This window comes from Trematomus bernacchii, unplaced genomic scaffold (genome assembly GCF_902827165.1).
Source record: "Trematomus bernacchii unplaced genomic scaffold, fTreBer1.1, whole genome shotgun sequence".
NCBI classification, from domain to species: Eukaryota; Metazoa; Chordata; class Actinopteri; order Perciformes; family Nototheniidae; genus Trematomus; species Trematomus bernacchii.
The window spans coordinates 3,317,153-3,335,840 of NW_022987608.1; the positions used below are offsets into that span (position 1 = coordinate 3,317,153).

Genomic DNA, 18,688 nt, shown 5'->3' on the forward strand with positions numbered 1-18,688 from the left:
GTTTATAACTTTGAACTTACGACAGGAAGCCAATCAGGCAGCTCTCTGTGCCCTGGGAGTGATATTTGTTTATATTATTTATTACACTGTAACATCAAAAGCTAGCTTCTTGTGAGAAAATGATCAAAAGATGGTGTGTGTGTGTGTGTGTGTGTGTGTGTGTGTGTGTGTGTGTGTGTGTGTGTGTGTGTGTGTGTGTGTGTGTGTGTGTGTGTGTATGCGAGCTTGAAATTCTGGAGCGTGGTCCACTTTTGTGTGACCGACATATAAACACTGACACAGCAGGATTGTGGCCCCCCGAAGCTCTGGGAAGTATTTTAAAAGTGTATTCAATGTATTTTATCTTAGCTATGAATGAGTCAGAGTTTGTTTAATAACGTACAGACTCACCTGAGGCTACCTGTAGTCTACATTCAGCATCAATGGCTCTTTAAACTCTCTATAAAGTGCTCACTGCTGCTGGGTCTCTTCCAGATAAGAAGCTGGTGCCACTGTTCCAGGAGGAGGACCATCAACACAGGGCGCTCATTGGCCTGGTAAGACAAACTGTACACGGTTATATCTGCAACACACTCTCTGCTAACATGATCTGTTTCCTGGCTTTGGCTGGACATTTAATTCAAGAAAAAAACCTACGACCAAAAGTCCAAAACCTAAAGATATTAAATGTTGCAAAACACAAAAAAGCAGCTAACTTTTGGATTTAATAAACAGGCAAACATAATTTAGTATTTTTGCTAAAAATGTTCTTAAACGATGAATTAATCGCCATACATATTTGGAGATTTGTGTGCATGTTTTACCGATTCATGCACACATTGAAATGAAAATATTTAACTGGACATATTATTCTCATTTGATATTTGTATTTAGTGCCTGGATTTTGAGGGGGGGGGGAGTGTGTGGGAAAGAAACTCCCCCTGGAGGGAACTTTGGGATTTTAGCCTTTGCAGACCATTCACATGCATTAAAACCTATAACACGTTACAGGACAGGGGAAACCCCCAAAAAGCACAATAGGGCCTCTTTTTAAAGCTGGTTTCTATGGCAGTGTAATATACAACATCATCATGTCATTTTCCATTGTGGAATGTTAACCTGCAACCATAAATAAAACCTGATTTAGAGCTTTAACAAACAAATATACTTGAATACTGTTTGACAAACTGGTCGTTTGCTTGTGCCTCAACCCTGAAACCGATAGAACAGCTGTACAAGAGAGCTATCAAGGTGTTTGACAGAAAGCCTAATTCATACCACCACTGTACCATCCTTGAAAAACACACTTTCTTGAGTTTTGACCATTTTAAGTCTTTTAAAAGTATGTGTTTTATTTATAAATGTTTGCATGGACTGGCCCCCCCCTCCCTCCCTTAGAGGAATTCATCCACAGAAAACACACTGGACGCTGCACTAGGTCAGAAACCAGAGGAGACTGTGAGGTCCACCGTAGACGGACCACTTTTGGACAAAATGTCCTCTCCGTTAAAGGCAGCTCACTCTGGAATAGCCTCCCAACTGAGATACGGGATTGTCCCACTCTCAATAGTTTTAAAGGTCAACTCAAAGAATGGTTGAGAAACAACCAGACGTGCGATCACCGCTAAATGCACTTTAACACAGGGGTATGTCCTCTTGCACTTAATATGTCGTAGCTGCTATAGTGTACTGCCATGTGGTAAATACTTGTGTGTGCTGCTCTTGCTCTTTCTGCATATCATGTATTTATTTTTTGCTATGTTTACAAATGTCATGTTCTTATAGGTTGTCAGGGACTACGGATGGAAATGAGCTCAAAGCTAAAATCCGGCATATTTACACTTGAAGCATTATTTGTCTAAAGTGTTCATTAATGTGCATTGTCCCTTTTCAAATAAACGATGAAATGAAATGAAAAATATGCTTTGACATTTGTAAAAGTGAAAACCCTTTCCTTTTCTAAAGTGAGAATGACAAATGCAGGCGGATAAAGAAATGGATTTATTTTATTGAGTTTGTTGTGGAAGAGCTTGAGTGGCCAGATCAGAGTCCTGACCTCAGCCCCGTCCATCCCTCATCCTCTGAGAGGGATCAGAGCACTGACTTTGAGCCAGAGCTTTGACATCAGGGACGGATGGTAGAGATTGGGAAGTAGTAACCGATTCAAGAGAGTTTTAATAATATAGAGTTGACTGTATGAGGGTAAACAAGCTTAAAATGTAGCTCTGTAGTCAATCAATTTGGGTTTAATGACCCCAAATGATGGATGCATTGAAGTAGAGCTGTATAAGGTACTAAATAGTCAGTTTATTACAGTCGAAGGTGGTGTGCACCCTCCAAGTTTTGAGAAGCAGACAGGTGTACAAGCACAGAAGCAAAACAAATGCCTGTATAAAACATTACAGGAAAGGAAAACCCCCAAAAGCATAATAGGGCCTCTTTAACTTGCATGTTTTAGAAAAGAAACTTAGTTAAATTAATCATTCAGTTAAATAAATAAATAGTCATTCGTAGTTAGTTGTAGTTAGAGTCCTTTAACCTTAAAAAAAAAGACTGCAGTTAACGTCCTGCCACTCAAATCAAAGAGCAGGAGTAGAAAAAAGAGAATAACACAGATTAGATTGTCTCTTTTGAAACACAGATCCAACTTTGACGCCCTTTTTGTCTCAGTTTGAATAATGATGTCTTTCCCTCGCAGTAAAGGAGTATTCATAGTGAGGCCCCTACTCAGATGCACTGAGTCTCCCAGATTGTTGACATCCCCTGGAGGATTTTCCCTCTAACATGGGTTGATATATAGACCGCTAACGACCCATAGTGAAATGCTGACAGCCAATCATTTCCCCCCGTAGTCATCTTTAAGGTGAAACTCGCTGTTACGCTTCAGATGAGTCGACACTTCAGAAAGAAAGGCTATCTTAAGGTCCCTGTCCTGCCTTTTTTTCATCCCGTTTGATAGACAATTTCATATCCTGCAGTTTTCACTGAGCTCAGCACTAAGGAGCAGATAGCTTCAGTTTAATGGAGTTCAGGCTAGATGCTAGCAGTCTCCAAGCTGTTCTTAAAATGACTTCCAGTTTATCTCTCCTTTATTCTCTCTGATCACTTCCTTCCTTCCTTCCTTCCTTCCTTCCTTCCTTCATTCTCCTCCTCACTCCCTTTTCCTCCCGGAGAGATATGAACTGTTTTTAGATCTTCCCTCATCTGCCGCACTTTCCCACCTCTTCCCCTCTCTCTCCTCTCCGTCGTTAAATCAATTTTGGGACGCAGTAGTCGAGGGAAAAGTCGAGCTGAACTCAATTTGACCCTGCTGAGCACACGGTAAAGTGTTCCTAAAATACACACACACAAGGTTTTACCCCGAGCTACACACACACTTGCATCCAAAGGAAATAATCTGTGTATGTATTTCTTTATTTATTTCTTTATTTGCGTTGCAGACGGTTGACAAGCTTCGAGAGCATCTCAACAGACACCTGCCTCGACTGGGGAAGAAGAAGATTGACTCGCTGGTTGTCAACTACGTGGCCAAACTGGTGGGTACACTTGTGTTGTGTGTGGTGTGTGTGTGGTGTTTTGTGTGTGTGTGTGTGTGTGGTGTGTGTGTGTTGTGTTCCAAGTAGTGCTGTGTACGCTCTGTGAACCCTCCTGTAATCGAAAAGGAACACCGTTCTCCACGTTATGTTTCTTTAATGTTCGCCCTTACTCTTTTTGGGGAAGGTTAAGTGACTCTCGCCGTGAGGAAGCTGCAGAGAGTTTTCCACTTTAGTTAAACACTCTGACAGAGCGCACAGATGAATGTGTGCTCTTCAGATCAGAGAGGATGCTGGGAACCATCAGGTCTCCTTTTCAGTCCTTAAAACAAACATTGGCTCTGCGGTCAAGTGTCCTCAACCACACTCCACACTCCTGGGAATGCGGGGAGCACAAAGCTTTGTCTAAAAACAATTAGATATATGTTAATGAAGAAGTGTTCAGATGCTTTACTTGAGTAAAAGTACCAATACATTATTGTCAAATATTCCATTACCAAAATCTTAGTTACAGTATAAAAGTATTATCAGCAAAATGTACTTGAAGTATAAAAAGTCAAAGTAATCATAGTGCAGAAAAATATTTGTGTATATAATTATATTTATATATGTGACATTTCTAGATAATACTGTTATGTAATACTACCTTTTACTGTTGTAGACAAACAACGTTCTGATTGTCTTTTTGTAAAATATTTAAATCATTTGACTCATTTGTGACTTAAAGGTGGGGTAGGTAAGTTTGAGAAACCGGCTCGAGATACACTTTTTGTTATATTCCATGGAATGCTCTTAACATCCAGATAGCAATGAATATCTTAAGTGCTCTGACAAAAAATCCATAAAAAATGTCATTTGTGGAAGCCGTAGTACTGTAAAAAGCACGACCAATCATTTTAGCCGGCCCGGCTAAAGTAACTGGATGGCCTACCTGCCTGTCAGCCTTCCATCGGGGCACAAACTTATCTCGTGCCCTCATTGGTCATGTGCGCGTTCGTGTGTGTTGGAGGAGGGGCTCTGTAAGGAAGTGGCAGATTTTTTCCGGCTGTGTATTTTCAAATTCTAGCGCACTCGAGCTGGTTTCTCCAAAATTACCTACCCTACCTTTAAGAGTAGCTAAATTAGTTTCTTTCCATTTTAAATGTACTAGAGTAGAAGTACAAAGTAGCATTACATGGAAATGCAGTACATTACTTGAGTAAATGTACTTAGTTAATTTAAACCTCTGGTTATTTATTTGGTTAAGTTGTGTCTTCACATATTTCCAGTAATTTTCAAATCTAGAGACATTTCTATCAAGTTAACGCCTTGTTTCAGTCAGTTGGTTGCAAGTGATCATGTCGTATCCTTTTACACATGCATCAGTGTTGTGGTTGTCTACAAGAAACTGTCATAGATTAACTTTTTGAATCAAACTGTAAGCTGCATTTTTACAATACACTTTTTAACTAGTTTTGAGTTTGGATCAAAAGTTAGCAGAGAAACGAGCACATGTTAGCGGTTAGCGGTTAGCTTGAGGCTACTGTATCCTGTATCCACTTGGAAAACCCTGATATTTAAAGAAAAACTGCTTTATTCAGTTATCGGTCCATTTGTTCTGTAGTGGAGGAGACCCCTGCGGACAATTCGACTTTTGATTAAAACCTAAAAAGTAAAGAAAAGTAATCCTAAGAACAGAAAGTAATCCTAACAAGGAAAGCTCACTGCAGTGGTGGTGAAGACAACAACTCCCATGATCCCACACTATTTCATTACCCAACTAAACTTTTGGCATTTTATGAGAAAATCCTATGGGCAGAAAATGACATATTGTGCTTTTAGATGTGTATAAATATCACTTCACTGCGCACCCCACTTCTGAAACCCAACCTACGCCCTGTGTTTCCGCTCAAAGAGCAGCAGGTGGGCTCTGCATAACCGAGTGGAGAGACGTCTCAGCACCCCGTAGAGGAACTTCTTGGATGTGTAAAGTCGGTCCTTAGTATTCCTGGGAGGTAAATCTCTTCCCAGCTAGCAGCAGCCGCAGAAAGCAGACATACAGCATACATCAACACAACAGTATTAAAGCAGGCCAAGGGTACGGCTGGAATTGAATAGAAAGCAGGAAGCACGTATTGGGACTTTGTGGAATTGCAAATGACAGTAACAAAGACGGAAGAAATCCTCCCTGCTCTCAGAAGGATCTCTGGATTGGCTTCCTCGGTGCAAAAGTTTTAACCTGCGCCTTCGAACTCCAAATGAAAGTAATGGAAATGGGAGTGGCTGTAATAGTTTTGGCACAGGCAAACAGGGTTTATATTAGATGTATTCAGTGAAGTGAAAAAGCTTCTAATTCCTATTAAAGCAGAAAATAAGAGACATCCTTCCGGGACGTTTTGCTTAAAGGGCAGTCGAGGAACTCAACAGCCGGCTGACTATTAAAAAATAGAGAACTGTTTTCATCTGACTTCCCCTCCGCTGATAAAGAACATCTCACCTCTTGTCTGCACTCATTGAGACTAATGGCTGCGTTGACACAGGGGAGAGGTTTGGGGGGGGGGGGGGGGGCATAGATTACAGCTTTTAAGAGCCAGGGAACCTCTGCTATGATAGATTACAGCTCCACTGCACATTATTGTCATTGTTATTTATTTCATCTTCCTGTTGCTACAGACGACTGAAACACATTCAACATAGCCAATGTCAAGGCAGAGAGCTAATGGCTGAATATATAACTATACGCATGAATATAAAGTCATGGAATTAATTGAAATAGGCTGCAATATTTTGTAATTATGTAGAAAAGTTGCTCGATACCCAAGGTTATTACACTTTTTTATTTCCCCGCCTGACTGAGCGAATGTGTCGGGCTGAGGCTCATTAAGACAAAAGGGAATCATTCTCATAGAAAGTCACACAGTGGGGGCGTGGGAGGGGGGCTGTAGCTTTGAAATGCTGGCACAAGAACATCCTTATTACTGACCTTCTGTGTTACATCGTCAACGAGCAGAAGTGATGTTAGTTAACCCTTCAATGGGCATTCACATGTAAATATTTGGGGAAATTAATTGATGGCTATTTTCTACATTACACCAGTAGTGACCATTAATACACCCATACTACCACCCTGATTACACTGTTATTTCAACCATATTACACCCTTATTATTATTTCAATCGTATAACACCTTTATTATACCAATATTACCCCCATATTACTCCTTAATTACACCCGTTTTCCAACCATATTACACTGTTATTAGACCCATATTACACCCATGTAACACCAATATAAAACTGTAATTACACGGTTAGAACACCCATGTTACGCATGGACAGATGTGTAAAATTAAAAACAGTTTAAGGGTTAAGACATTTAATAATTTATTAAGTTTAAAAAGTTGCTACCTTTTCGTCCAACAATGAATATCTAATTTTAAAGAATAATAACATTCCTTTTACGCTTTTACGAGTATTATTTTTCTTCCTCTGTGTTGACAGAGGATCGCTCAATTCCCTCTGTTGTTGACAGATCATTTCCAATGGGATCAAATGAATGAAGGCGGAGCTTTCCCTCACATCTTTCTTTGACATCTCTTTGGGTCAGAACGTTACATAATCGAGACTAATTGAAATTCACATCCTGAGGTCAGTGGAGGACGCGGCCGGTGGAATGTTTCCCGCTGGTTTACAGGATGTGAATTCGGCCGATCGTCTTTCCTGTTATTCTACAGGAGATGAGAGACGTGTTCATTCGTGGATAAAACGACTGTGTGTATTACACGGAACACATGAGTCAAGTGCATCCATAATGCTTACTGATGTGTGGTAAGATGCTGAGCGTGTGTTCACATCCTGATTCACAGTGTTCAGTGGAAATGAAAATGGGAAGTAGGAATAAAAAGGGGAAGCGAGGACTGTACATTTCCATGAAGTAAACAAAAGAAAGGTCTTGTTTTCAGGTGTCTTATCAAGACTCTCATTTGCTCAGCGCTAACGTGTGTGTGTGTGTGTGTGTGTGTGTGTGTGTGTGTGTGTGTGTGTGTGTGTGTGTGTGTGTGTGTGTGTGTGTGTGTGTGTGTGTGTGTGTGTGTGTGTGTGTGTGTGTGTGTGTGTGTGTGTGTGTGTGTGTGTGTGTGTGTGTGTGTGTGTGTGTGTGTGTGTGTGTGTGTGTGTGTGTGTGTGTGTGTGTGTGTGTGTGTGTGTGTGTGTGTGTGTGTGTGTGTGTGTGTGTGTGTGTGTGTGTGTGTAGCTGGAGCTCATCAGACACATGCTGGAGTCGGCCTGGCTGAAGTTCAAGCTTGGCCCTCGTGTTCTGTGCTTGTGAGTAGCCCTCCCTCTTCCATGTGTGTGTTCTTTGAACGTTTCTGAGTAATCTGATGTATATAACCCTGTGTGTGTGTGTGTGTGTGTTTCAGTAAACAGCAGGGCAGTCCCGGAGAGTGGTCCGTGTTTCACTTCATGTTTCGGATCCTGGAAGCAACAAGGGGTCTCTGCCTGCCCCTCCCACCTGGTAACTCACACACACACACACACACACACACACACACACACACACACACACACAACACACACACACACACACACACACACACACACACACACACACACACACACACACACACAGTCTGACCCAGAATAACAATGTTTGCAATGAGGGATGACAGAGCGGCTGCTGTAACCAAAAATATGTTAAACATTAGCATAGTGCGGCAGACCTGGGTGAACCAGAGTGTGAATACATTTTCAATAATTTATATTCCATTGTATGCAGCGACATTTCCATGATTTTAGTTTCAACAGAGAAAACGGTGAACTGTGTGGGAATGAGAGAGGAAATGCCCTGCAGCAAGGCAGTGAGGCTGCAGGTGTAAGTGTGTGTAAATAGGATGTGAAGATGTAAAGCAGCAGGAGTGTGTGTGTGTGTGTGTGTTGTTCCTTTGGTGTATAAAAGTTTAAAACACAAAACTATTGCACATCGCTGTCAGAAGTTGTTCAGTCAGGTAAACGTTATGGTTAACAGGAAGTAACTTTATTGTCAACCCGCCTGTGAGATGATGCGTTCTGTCGTGTGTGTGTGTGTGTGTGTCAGGCTAATTTAATACTGTACCTATCAGTCAAATATAGTTTTGTAATTTATGACTGCATGGTTATGGACTTCTTGTGGTTTCGGTGATTTGCAATATTTGAAAAACCCTATTGTATTGACTGTTTTATAGTATAATTGACTGAAATCGTGTCAATCCTCTATGGCCAGTAGACAGGGTAAGGAGGGTTACTTTAAAGGGGACCTATCATGCAAAATGCACTTTGTGATGTCTTTTATACATAAATATGTGTCCCCGGTGCGTCGGGGAACTCACGCAGCGTCAGAAAATAAAATCCTTTCTCTTTTCCTCCGTACCCAAATATTAAAAAAACGGGGGTACAACGAGCGGATACAGATTTGCTGCCGATATGACGTTAAATCGGCGGCGGACCCACAGAAAGTTGCTATCAGAAACAATGCCTGACGTGTTTTGGACGTAATCTCGTCTTTGTTTACATTAGCAGAGCCTCGCTAACACTCAGAGCTAACCTGTACTGGAGAGCACATGTGTTTAAAAAGCAGGAAATAAAAAAAGGAACTCACCTTGTGATAAACCTGCAAGAGAAAAAGCATTTGAGCTCCATACTGTTTCAGAAATAATCCTTGATGTGGTTTAGAACAGGATGGCGTTTTATCACAGCAGAATTTAACTTTATCTCCGGTAGAATTCTGATCAGGCATTAGCTCCGCCTCCTCTTTTTTTTTTTTTCAAGCTAAGGACCCCACAATCCGCGTTTCTCTAACAGGGCTGGAACAGAGGGGTATGAGCAGTATGAGGCATGGCTACAATGGGTGAACTGTTTTGTATTTTAAGCAAAAAACTTCACAGACATGTTTTGTATAGGTATGGCCCTACAATATATTTTTCCAATATAGCATAATAGGTCCACTTTAAATATGTATACCATTATAATTTCTCGTTATCTGTAAAAAATAATGTAATCAGTCACCATGAGTTTCACAATATAAAATAAATGTGTTTTACTAACATTGTAATCCTGCTAGTAACTGCCAATTTTTTGTAATTTAGTAGTAATCTGATTGCGTCTTTTTGATGTAACTGTAAGAGAATACAGGGACCACTGATCTAACAAGTAACATGTAATGGAGCCAGTAGGGACAAATTAGTGGGATTCAATCACTTTACTGGTTTAAAATATCTTTAAAACATTGTGTTTTGTACTATAAAGCAAATGTTAGCAAGCAAACGGCTAAAGTAAGCAGGGTGTGTGATTAGCATGTTCCATTAGCACGTTAGTATGCTGACGTTAGCATTAGGCTCAAAGTCTAAACACAGCCTCACAGAGCCTCTAGCGTTGCTGCAGACTCTTACCTTTTTCTTTTATTTATTGTTTTCCAGAGCATCAAAAGCAAAAGTATCTTTTTCATCTCCTTTTCTTCTCCGGCCCTACTGTTCTCTCTCTGTCTCTGCAGGCTATCACACTCTATTAGCAGTGTTTGCTGTGCGCTGCCTCCCTCAGCCCACCTTCCTACAGTACGTTGATCACGGCTTCTTGCAGCTCACTGAGACCTTCGTGTCTCGCCTCATGACAGGTACACACACACACACACACACTCACACTCACACTCACACTCACACTCACACTCACACTCACACACACACATTTGCAATTTACTTCTTTCCATATGCGAGTAGAAAAATATTGTCAATTCATCATCCACTCTCTCTAGTCCAGACCGAACTAGCTCAACAACTATTGGATGGATTTCCATTAGATTTTGTGCACAAAGGCATGTTCCACAGAGGGTGAATTTTAATGTCTCTGGTGATTCTCTGAATTTGTATCTAGCGCTACCATAGAGGTTAACATTTGTGGCTTTAAGTGACATTTCTCAATTACTATTGGATAGAAACATCAAATAAACAAAATTAGTTCATTTCATCACCTTATGGAAAGGTCAGTTGCTAACGTTCGCTTACTCATTGCTTGGCTTAAAAAAACATTACTATTGTTTATTTTCCATTCACATTCCAGCACATTGTTGGAAGGACAAACATCTTGACTTGGCTCTGAGATCAACAGAACAGAAATACACTCGTCAACTCTTGATCTTGTTGTACTTTAACATGGTTCTTTCTCATGAAGAGAACAAACAAAGATGAAAAGATTATTTAGATGGCAGAGTCCAAATGCTTCGGACTTCAAAGTGAGAGCAAAGGATGTTTCAGAGCTTTGAAGTACCAGGGTTCATGCATCACTTCCCCCCCAGGGATTGATCAAATGAGTATATAACTATTCAAATGTCTACCACTTTATTCTGGGCAATTTGCTGGGCAGGTGTGCTCTTTCTGCCTCATTACAAACACATACAAACATATACTCTCATCTGGAATTCCCAATGCAACTAATCTTACTTATCTTGGTTATAGACTTCTGACATGTTGGCAGGAACCACTTTTATCATGAAAACTACAAAAAGGAAGTTTTATTCTCTTGAAATGCCTGTACAAAACTTTATGATAATCCATCCAATAGTTGTTGAGATATTTCACTGGGGCATTGTTTGCTACTTATTCCAATACACCTTGAGAAAGGTTGGATTTCAAGGTAACCCTAGATGAACTACATTACCCAGAAGGCATCGTTGCACCAGGAGAGTTATCCAGGAGCTGCTGAAGCAAAGGATCTCTGAGGCTCACTACTCCATATCCTTTTTGGATGAATAGATATTTCTGCACCACAACAAGCACACCTTCTGGGAGTTTTTTAAACTCCAAAATAAAAAAGTTGGGTTGACTCCGGATCTTCATGCTTCAGGGATCAGACTTGTTTACCGATAAAAACGTGTCTGTTTTCTATAAAAGTTGCAGTTTTATCAATTTTGGACTTTGTTGTTTTGCATTTATTTTACATGAATTGTCTCCAGCAAAACAATTTTAATCCCATGTTTCTATTGTTTCAAAAGATTTTGAGCTACTAATTTAGCTATAAAAAGAGAAGGTGTGACTTTGCATTATTTGTCCTCCCCTGTTGTCTTAAAAGTAATTACCATTTATTTTACTTTCTCTTTAGATTTGGACAACAGTGATGCCAACGAGCGACTGAAGTTCAGCATACTTAAGAGACTTCCTGAGGTACTACTGAGTCAAAGATGAGTTTTTTAATGAAGGGCAAGGAGTAGTTTAGAATAGTTTTCCATCCAAATGACGACACTTTGAATGTACAAACTTGGGAGTATCAAGCTGAAATGTATCTGCACATGGCCGGGCTGAATTTCGCAGTCAGTAAAACAATTCATGAGGCTTATATGTAATCCCATCTCTTTGTGAGGGGGACGTTTTGATGTCTCTGTGAATGGCTCTCTCCCCCAAACGTCCTATTCTGAGCTAATGTTATTTTTATTTTTGGTCTCTTCTCCCTCAAACCCCCTCAAGCCAATCATAAAGCTCTTGTGTAACTGTCTGATGTGTGTGTGTGTGTGTGTGTGTGTGTGTGTGTGTGTGATCCGTCCGCATTGTGGTCAGAGGAATGTCGAGTGTTTGCTGTCTGTTTTTCCTGCCTGTCAGACTTTTCTTGGCAGGCAGGAGAGATTTATCAGGTAGCCTACAGCACAGCTACAAAACAAAGAATATTTTAACAAACTTAAGAAATGTACAATTTGGGGAACCCTATCGGCCTCATAATTCTTATTATACTGATCTTCAACCCCCATTGAATAGCCCTTCATAATATAAATAACAATTGAAAGAGATATGCTAGCTTTAGCCGCTCAACTAGCCTATAAACGCTAGTGTTTACTAAAGTGGAGATTTTAAATAATTGAACTAAATAAAGTAGTTCTTACGTAGAGATACGTTCCTTATAAAGGTATTAATCAAGTATTCACACCTAGTATTTGTTTGGTTTAAACGCTCTGTAGATAACGGACTAAATTAGCGATAGCTTGCTAACCTGTAGGCTATAGTGAGAAAAATAGATACTCTTGAATACTGCCAATACATTTGCTAGATTGAAAAATCTGTATCAATGTAAATACCTTAAAAAACTAAACATACAGTAATGGCATAACATCTGCCAAATGCCCAAATAGCGTTAGCTTAGTTAGCATAATCAGACATTGCAATGCTAAACTGTATTAATGTTACTTCACATTTTTAACATATTGCAACCCCATGGACTGACCTTGAGACCGCTATGTTTTATTTACTACAGTTTTGCCATATATATATATATATATATTAAAAACTCTGACAAAAAATATTTCTCTTGAATCCCTCATTAGCAGTCAGCTCCTCGAGAATAGTTTTCAGCTCCAGTTGGCAACATGGAGAGGGACAGATGTTCCTTTGCTTCGGGGAATAATTTCTTCATGACAACATGAGCCACATGCCTAAAATGTTAACTTTGTTGTGTGTGTCTGTGTGTTTGTGTGTGTGTGTAGCCTATGGAGCAGAGGATCTACCATATGTGGGACCATCCTGTCAGTTCAGCTTGGATCTCCAGAGATTATGTCAGGACTCAGCTGGAAAAACTCAACAAAAGCAAGGTAACGCAGCAAAGTGTCACACATACTGCGGAGAATACACACTGACATATACCTGAAGCCCTACACACATCTAACACAGCATTCGCTAATTAGCAAAACAGTGAAATACCTCAGAGACTGGTGTGAATATTACTAATTTTGCAGTCAAACACTACAGCATAGGAAGAAAGAACCTAAGGATACCAAACATTTGCTGCTTCCCGCTCTTCACATATGAAGATGTAACACTTCATATTGTTATGAATTGAATAGGTTTTGAAAAGCTTTTTTAAGGCATCTTCTTCGACTGAGGACCCTTGTGAGTGGCCATTATCACAATTTCCTGACAAGAAATCATCGCAGCCGCACCATTTTAACTCCAGAAACTTAACTTTTTTGTGACACTTCCAAAAAAGAAATCTTCCTAGACTTTTCTTTCATCAAATGTGTTTTAAAAGTGAACCCATCTGTTCAGCTTACACATCATCTATCCACTTCATGATGCTAATGGCTAGTCGGCTAATAGGCTAGTAGTGGACCCAGTAGCATTTGTGTGCAATGGCTGATAAGTATGAATGAATAAAAAGCTGTCACACAACTTTATCCAGAAGAGTTACGTTTTTTTGATTTGCCGCAGAATTTTTTTGACTGAGAGAAAACCTTCATATTATCCACAGTTGTGTTTTTTCCTCCTCTTCAGGGATTTGCATTCAGCGGCAGAGACAAGCCAGGCTTCAGACCTGAGTTCCTGCCTCTTACCTACCTGGCAAAAATACTCTCTGATATAGAGGAACAAGGTATGTGTGTGTGTTTCCCGCCTGGTTTTGATACAAGGGCCTTTGAAGGATTAAGAGTGCGTGTTGCTTGGTCCAAAAAGCAAGGAAGTGGAAGAGAGGAAGGAAGTGTCTGGTGTTTTATCCTCTTCCTGTGTTGCAGCTCCGAACCCTTTCGAGGAGCAGGAGAACGTGGACGCCAGATTCGTGGAGGAGACGGCTCTGAAACAGACACTAATACTGCTGGGCTTTGAGGGAAAATGAAACAGGAAGGGCGGATGGAGGGAGAAACAGATGAGGGGGAAAACGTGTCGGAGAGAAAAGTCATCATTGACTCGGCCTTGAGGATAAGTAACCAACCGACGGATGGATGACGGGGGAGATTGAGAGGCAGAGCGCTCGTAAACAAGCTCTCACTGTTAGATGATAGATGGGCGGAGGAAAGATGGAGGGAGACGCCCAGAAAAGAAAGATGGAGGGGAGAATACGAGGCAGAAGGGACAAAATAATCACCCTCATTTTTTACAGTAAAAACGAAGGCATGCATGGAACAATATGGAAAGTATACTGAAAAAACTTTAATTCAATGTATTATGTCAACAGATTTCACATAACTTTATTAGGTTAATTGAAAGCAATACTATTAAGTTGAACCTCATATTTTAAACGTAATATTATTGCTTTCACCTAACTTAATCTGTTGACACAATACATTTAATTAAAGTCAACGTTTCAGTTTTGTAAGTGTACAAAGCATTCAAACACAAACACGGGTAAATCTTCCGGAAGTTGTTTGATCCAATTTGATTTAACAGCTCAATTCTTTATAGAAAATCAATAACTCCAGCAGCTATTAATATGAATTGTTGCAGCAACAATTCTCTCCTATAACTTCTCAATTTTTCTCTCATGCAATTTATGAATATTGATGTCAAACAGTGTTTATAAATCAAACACAGTGGCGTACTCCATCTACTTGATTACATGCTGACACGAGCTCTGCACACACAGCGGTCGGTCAGCTGCTGTGCGTTCAGTCTGATATTAACTCTGAGTTATTCACGGTGTTTACAGCTCAATGGGATGAGGTATAACTCAGGGAGAGTACCTGGAACATTTGAATAACAACCCCCACAACCAGATATTAAGTTGTATTAAAGTATGAAGAAAAATGTCTGTAATATTTGGGAAATGCACAGTTTGTTCCTGTCTGACGAATGGACGAAAAGGGCTGGGTGTCATTTAAAATAATGGGAATTACCTGATGATTTTTGAGAAATATGACAATTTGTTTCTACTTATTTCAGACACTAATACTCTATGTATGAACTGTAGCTTATGACGAAGCTATAAATACCATCAGATCAACAAGACAGACTGGGTTAATGATGAGTCCTTAGGAATTGAAATTGAAAGAAAAGACTGACTACAAACGTTTGGTTTGAATTATGACGCAGCTCTTACTGTAAGTGGAGGGGTGTGTGTGTGTGTGTGTGTGTGTGTGTGTGTGTGTGTGTGTGTGTGTGTGTGTGTGTGTGTGTGTGTGTGTGTGTGTGTGTGTGTGTGTGTGTGTGTGTGTGTGTGTGTGTGTGTGTGTGTGTGTGTGTGTTGTGTGTGTGTGTGTGTGTGTGTGTGTGTGTGTGTGTGTGTGTGTGTGTGTGTGTGACGTGTGTTCAAAATCCCGGTCGGAGTTGGCACCATCTGAGACTAAATACCAGAGATCAGGTTATTTACATCTCATGTCTTACTTTGATTTGAGAAATTAGAACACATTCCTCTGGGGAAAAAAGGGCTTACATAATCACTTGTGTTTCTTCTATTTAAACAAAATCAGTTTTGTACGATGACCTGTAAATAAAGAGATTTCTTCCCAAGTTTGCTGTATTATTATTGTTGTACGGCCATACTTTTTGAAGAACATGGTGTACAGAGAGGCTCAGTGGCAACAGAGAGGACTTGGCTGTCGTTGTTTCCAGTGGATTTCCTTAGAACACTGAAAACTTCAGAGCCAGAGTTTCATTGTGGAGCTAAGAGATGAATTAGGAAATGATCTCAACTGGCAGTCAGATAGTTTCTTGCTTGAAAAGCTCAAGGAGGAAGTGAGCTCTTAGATTCTCGAGAATACCACTTTCGACTTTGACTGAAAACAAGCTAAGTGACATTTAACGAAGGACACACACATCACGCTTTTCTACAGCTTTGTCATGCAATACATTACATCAGTGCTAAATGTTTTTTTTTTTACTTGTTTAACCACGTCGATACAATCATCTCAAATAATTTATCTTCTGGGGAATTCCTCTGTTAAATGTGAACAAATGACTCATTCCCCACCTTAGCATCCTCCACACTCTGCTATGCAGGCAGTGTTATGTAGCCAGTAATAGACACACACTGCTCTCACCGTTAGCGTGCAATGTATGACATACACACACACGCATAGGGAGGACAGGGCTGCCTCAAAATCAGATAAACTCCACCCGTTGCCTTCTTGAACTATTTAAGAGGTTGGCTAACAAAGTGTGTTTTGTTATATTTGGTTATTTGTGTCTGACATAGCCCCACATCTCCACATAAGTTCAACTAATTATCCTTAAAGCTAATTATTTTAACAGTGTATCTTGAAACTTGCTATTTCAACTGTTTATCCATTCATTTTAGGCATGGAGATGAGGATGTGTCGGCGTCGGCATTCTAGCGATTTACTCGGAAGGCTTCAGTAGAAGCTGCTTCTACTGAAGCCAGTCCCCAACTCCGGGGACTTCGGGTGGCAGTATACGCCGTGAAGTTGTTTGCGGCCTGCCAGTAAACCCAAAGCAGAAGAAGAAGTGACGTCAGCGGCTTCATTTGCCTAATCCTCCCCCAGGGACTTATTCCGGTGTGAACGCGATCTGTACTTAGTTCATGAGAACTAAAGAGTTCTCATGAACTAAGTGTGTGCCTCTAGGCACTTTCACACTGCAGTACTTTTCCCACAAAGTTTCATCAGAACTTAGTTCATGAGAATTCTTTAGTTCTCATGAACTAAGCACAGATCGCGTTCATGTCTATGGTGCACTATTGAAATAACCATAGCTTGCTCAATTTTCAACCAATTTTCAAAAGGTTTGGTTTGTTATAAACATCAAATATGTAGTTATGATACTGCATACTTATAATTATAATCATGGACTTTTTTTTTTCAACATGTCTTGTTGTCTCCTGTATCATAGCCATGCTAATAACGTTTATAATAAACCAAACCGTTTGTAAATCAGTCAAGATTTCAGCGAGTTAAGAGTATTTTTGTGCAGATCACTCACCTTACAACAGCTGTAGCAGTAGTTGTTGACTGTGGCAAGATGGCCACCGGTGAGCTACGCTGGCGACTCCCCCTTGAGCCATCAAGCCTTTATATATATATATATGGCGTATACTGCCACCCGGAGTCCCCGGTCGGAAGTCCCCGGAGTTGGGTACTGGCTTCAGTAGAAGCTGCTGGGACTCCCAGCAGCTTCTACTGAAGCCTTTCGAGTAAATCGCCAGAACGCCGACACCTGCTCCCATGTTTTCTTTTTTGTTGCCATAAATTAGTCCCTCTGTGTTTCTGCGCTGGGCTAATGCTAATAATGCTAATGCCAGGATAATAAAATGGCGGCTTCACAAAACTTTTTGGGAGTTTTACGGGGCGTGGTTTGCAATCCGCCCAGCCAATCAGACATAGGAACCTTTTTCTCCCACGAAAGTACCTGCTCTCTAGCAGGGACGGAAAAGGGGGTGAAAAGGTTCTCATTAACTAATTTTAGTTCCGGAGTTTTTTGGTGTGAACCATAGACTGTATATATAAAGGTGTGAACGCAACATTTCGGAACTATATCGGAACTAAAGTACTAAACTAAAAGTACTGCGGTGTGAACGCGCCTCTTAGGTCTCCAAACGAGAGGGAAAGGTAAGTACAAAATAAAACAGGAAGTGCAATGACAGTAGAGTAGACATGAGTGACTGCAACTTGACAAGTGAGAGACTAAACATGCACCTACATCTAAATATAAACTATAATTAAACATGAAACACACAACATAAACCTGATAAATAACTTAATAATAAATACATTAACAAACATGGCGGGATATAACTTAACCTGTAGCACATTTTTTTCAACCCTTTAGCTAATGTTTTTAGCTTTTTGCTAACTAGTTTTAATGTGCTCTCAAATGCAACATCTTACAAACCATTCAAGTGGGTGTTCATTTAGGAATACTTTTGATCAATCATAGCAATTTTTATTATATTTTAATGTTTATTTCTTCTCTTAAATACAACGTTTATACTATTATTTATATATTTTTCTGTTGACTTCACATGAACTAGGCTCACTACCACACACATGCTCACAGGCAGCATAGTCTATTACCTCATTGACAGGAATCTGCTTTCATCTCAAGCTCAGGGGCCTCATTTATAAACGGTGCGTACGCTCAAAAGATGGCGTACGCCAGTTTCTACGCAATGTTTGCGATTTATAAAAAACAAACTTGACGGGAAAATGTGCGGTTCTCCACGCAAACTCTGACCCATGCGTACGCACTAAGCACTAACCGGTGTAGGATGTGCCGCACGCAAGTCCTACGCCGGTACGCAGTGTTTTACGAATCAGAATATGTCTGCGTATTTATTTGCTTTGCAAGCAACCTTCCCACGTGAATCCTACGCAAGGCTTTATAAATGAGGCCCCAGATCAGCCAATAGAACAACTTCCAGTAAATTTGTCGAAGCTTCAAAGCGACTTTGTTTTCGGTCACTAACGGACAGACCTCCACTTTTATCCTGACTTCCCTTTGACTCTTTTCAGACTGCCATCTCTTATTC

General features: G+C 40.3%; 1 protein-coding gene across 1 annotated transcript in view; it reads left to right on the forward strand.

Moving 5' to 3' along the window:
• Window positions 1-15,393, forward strand: part of gsap (gamma-secretase activating protein) — a 34,458-nt gene extending 19,065 nt beyond the window's left edge. Inside the window, exons 24-32 of the mRNA XM_034131469.1 lie at window positions 475-536; window positions 3,420-3,515; window positions 7,743-7,813; window positions 7,909-8,003; window positions 10,014-10,133; window positions 11,615-11,676; window positions 12,984-13,088; window positions 13,768-13,864; window positions 14,004-15,393. Coding sequence (XP_033987360.1) covers window positions 475-536; window positions 3,420-3,515; window positions 7,743-7,813; window positions 7,909-8,003; window positions 10,014-10,133; window positions 11,615-11,676; window positions 12,984-13,088; window positions 13,768-13,864; window positions 14,004-14,104 — 809 coding nt within the window. The 3' untranslated portion in view covers window positions 14,105-15,393. The remainder of the gene's footprint in view (window positions 1-474; window positions 537-3,419; window positions 3,516-7,742; window positions 7,814-7,908; window positions 8,004-10,013; window positions 10,134-11,614; window positions 11,677-12,983; window positions 13,089-13,767; window positions 13,865-14,003) is intronic.
• The last annotated feature ends 3,295 nt before the right edge of the window (window positions 15,394-18,688 follow it).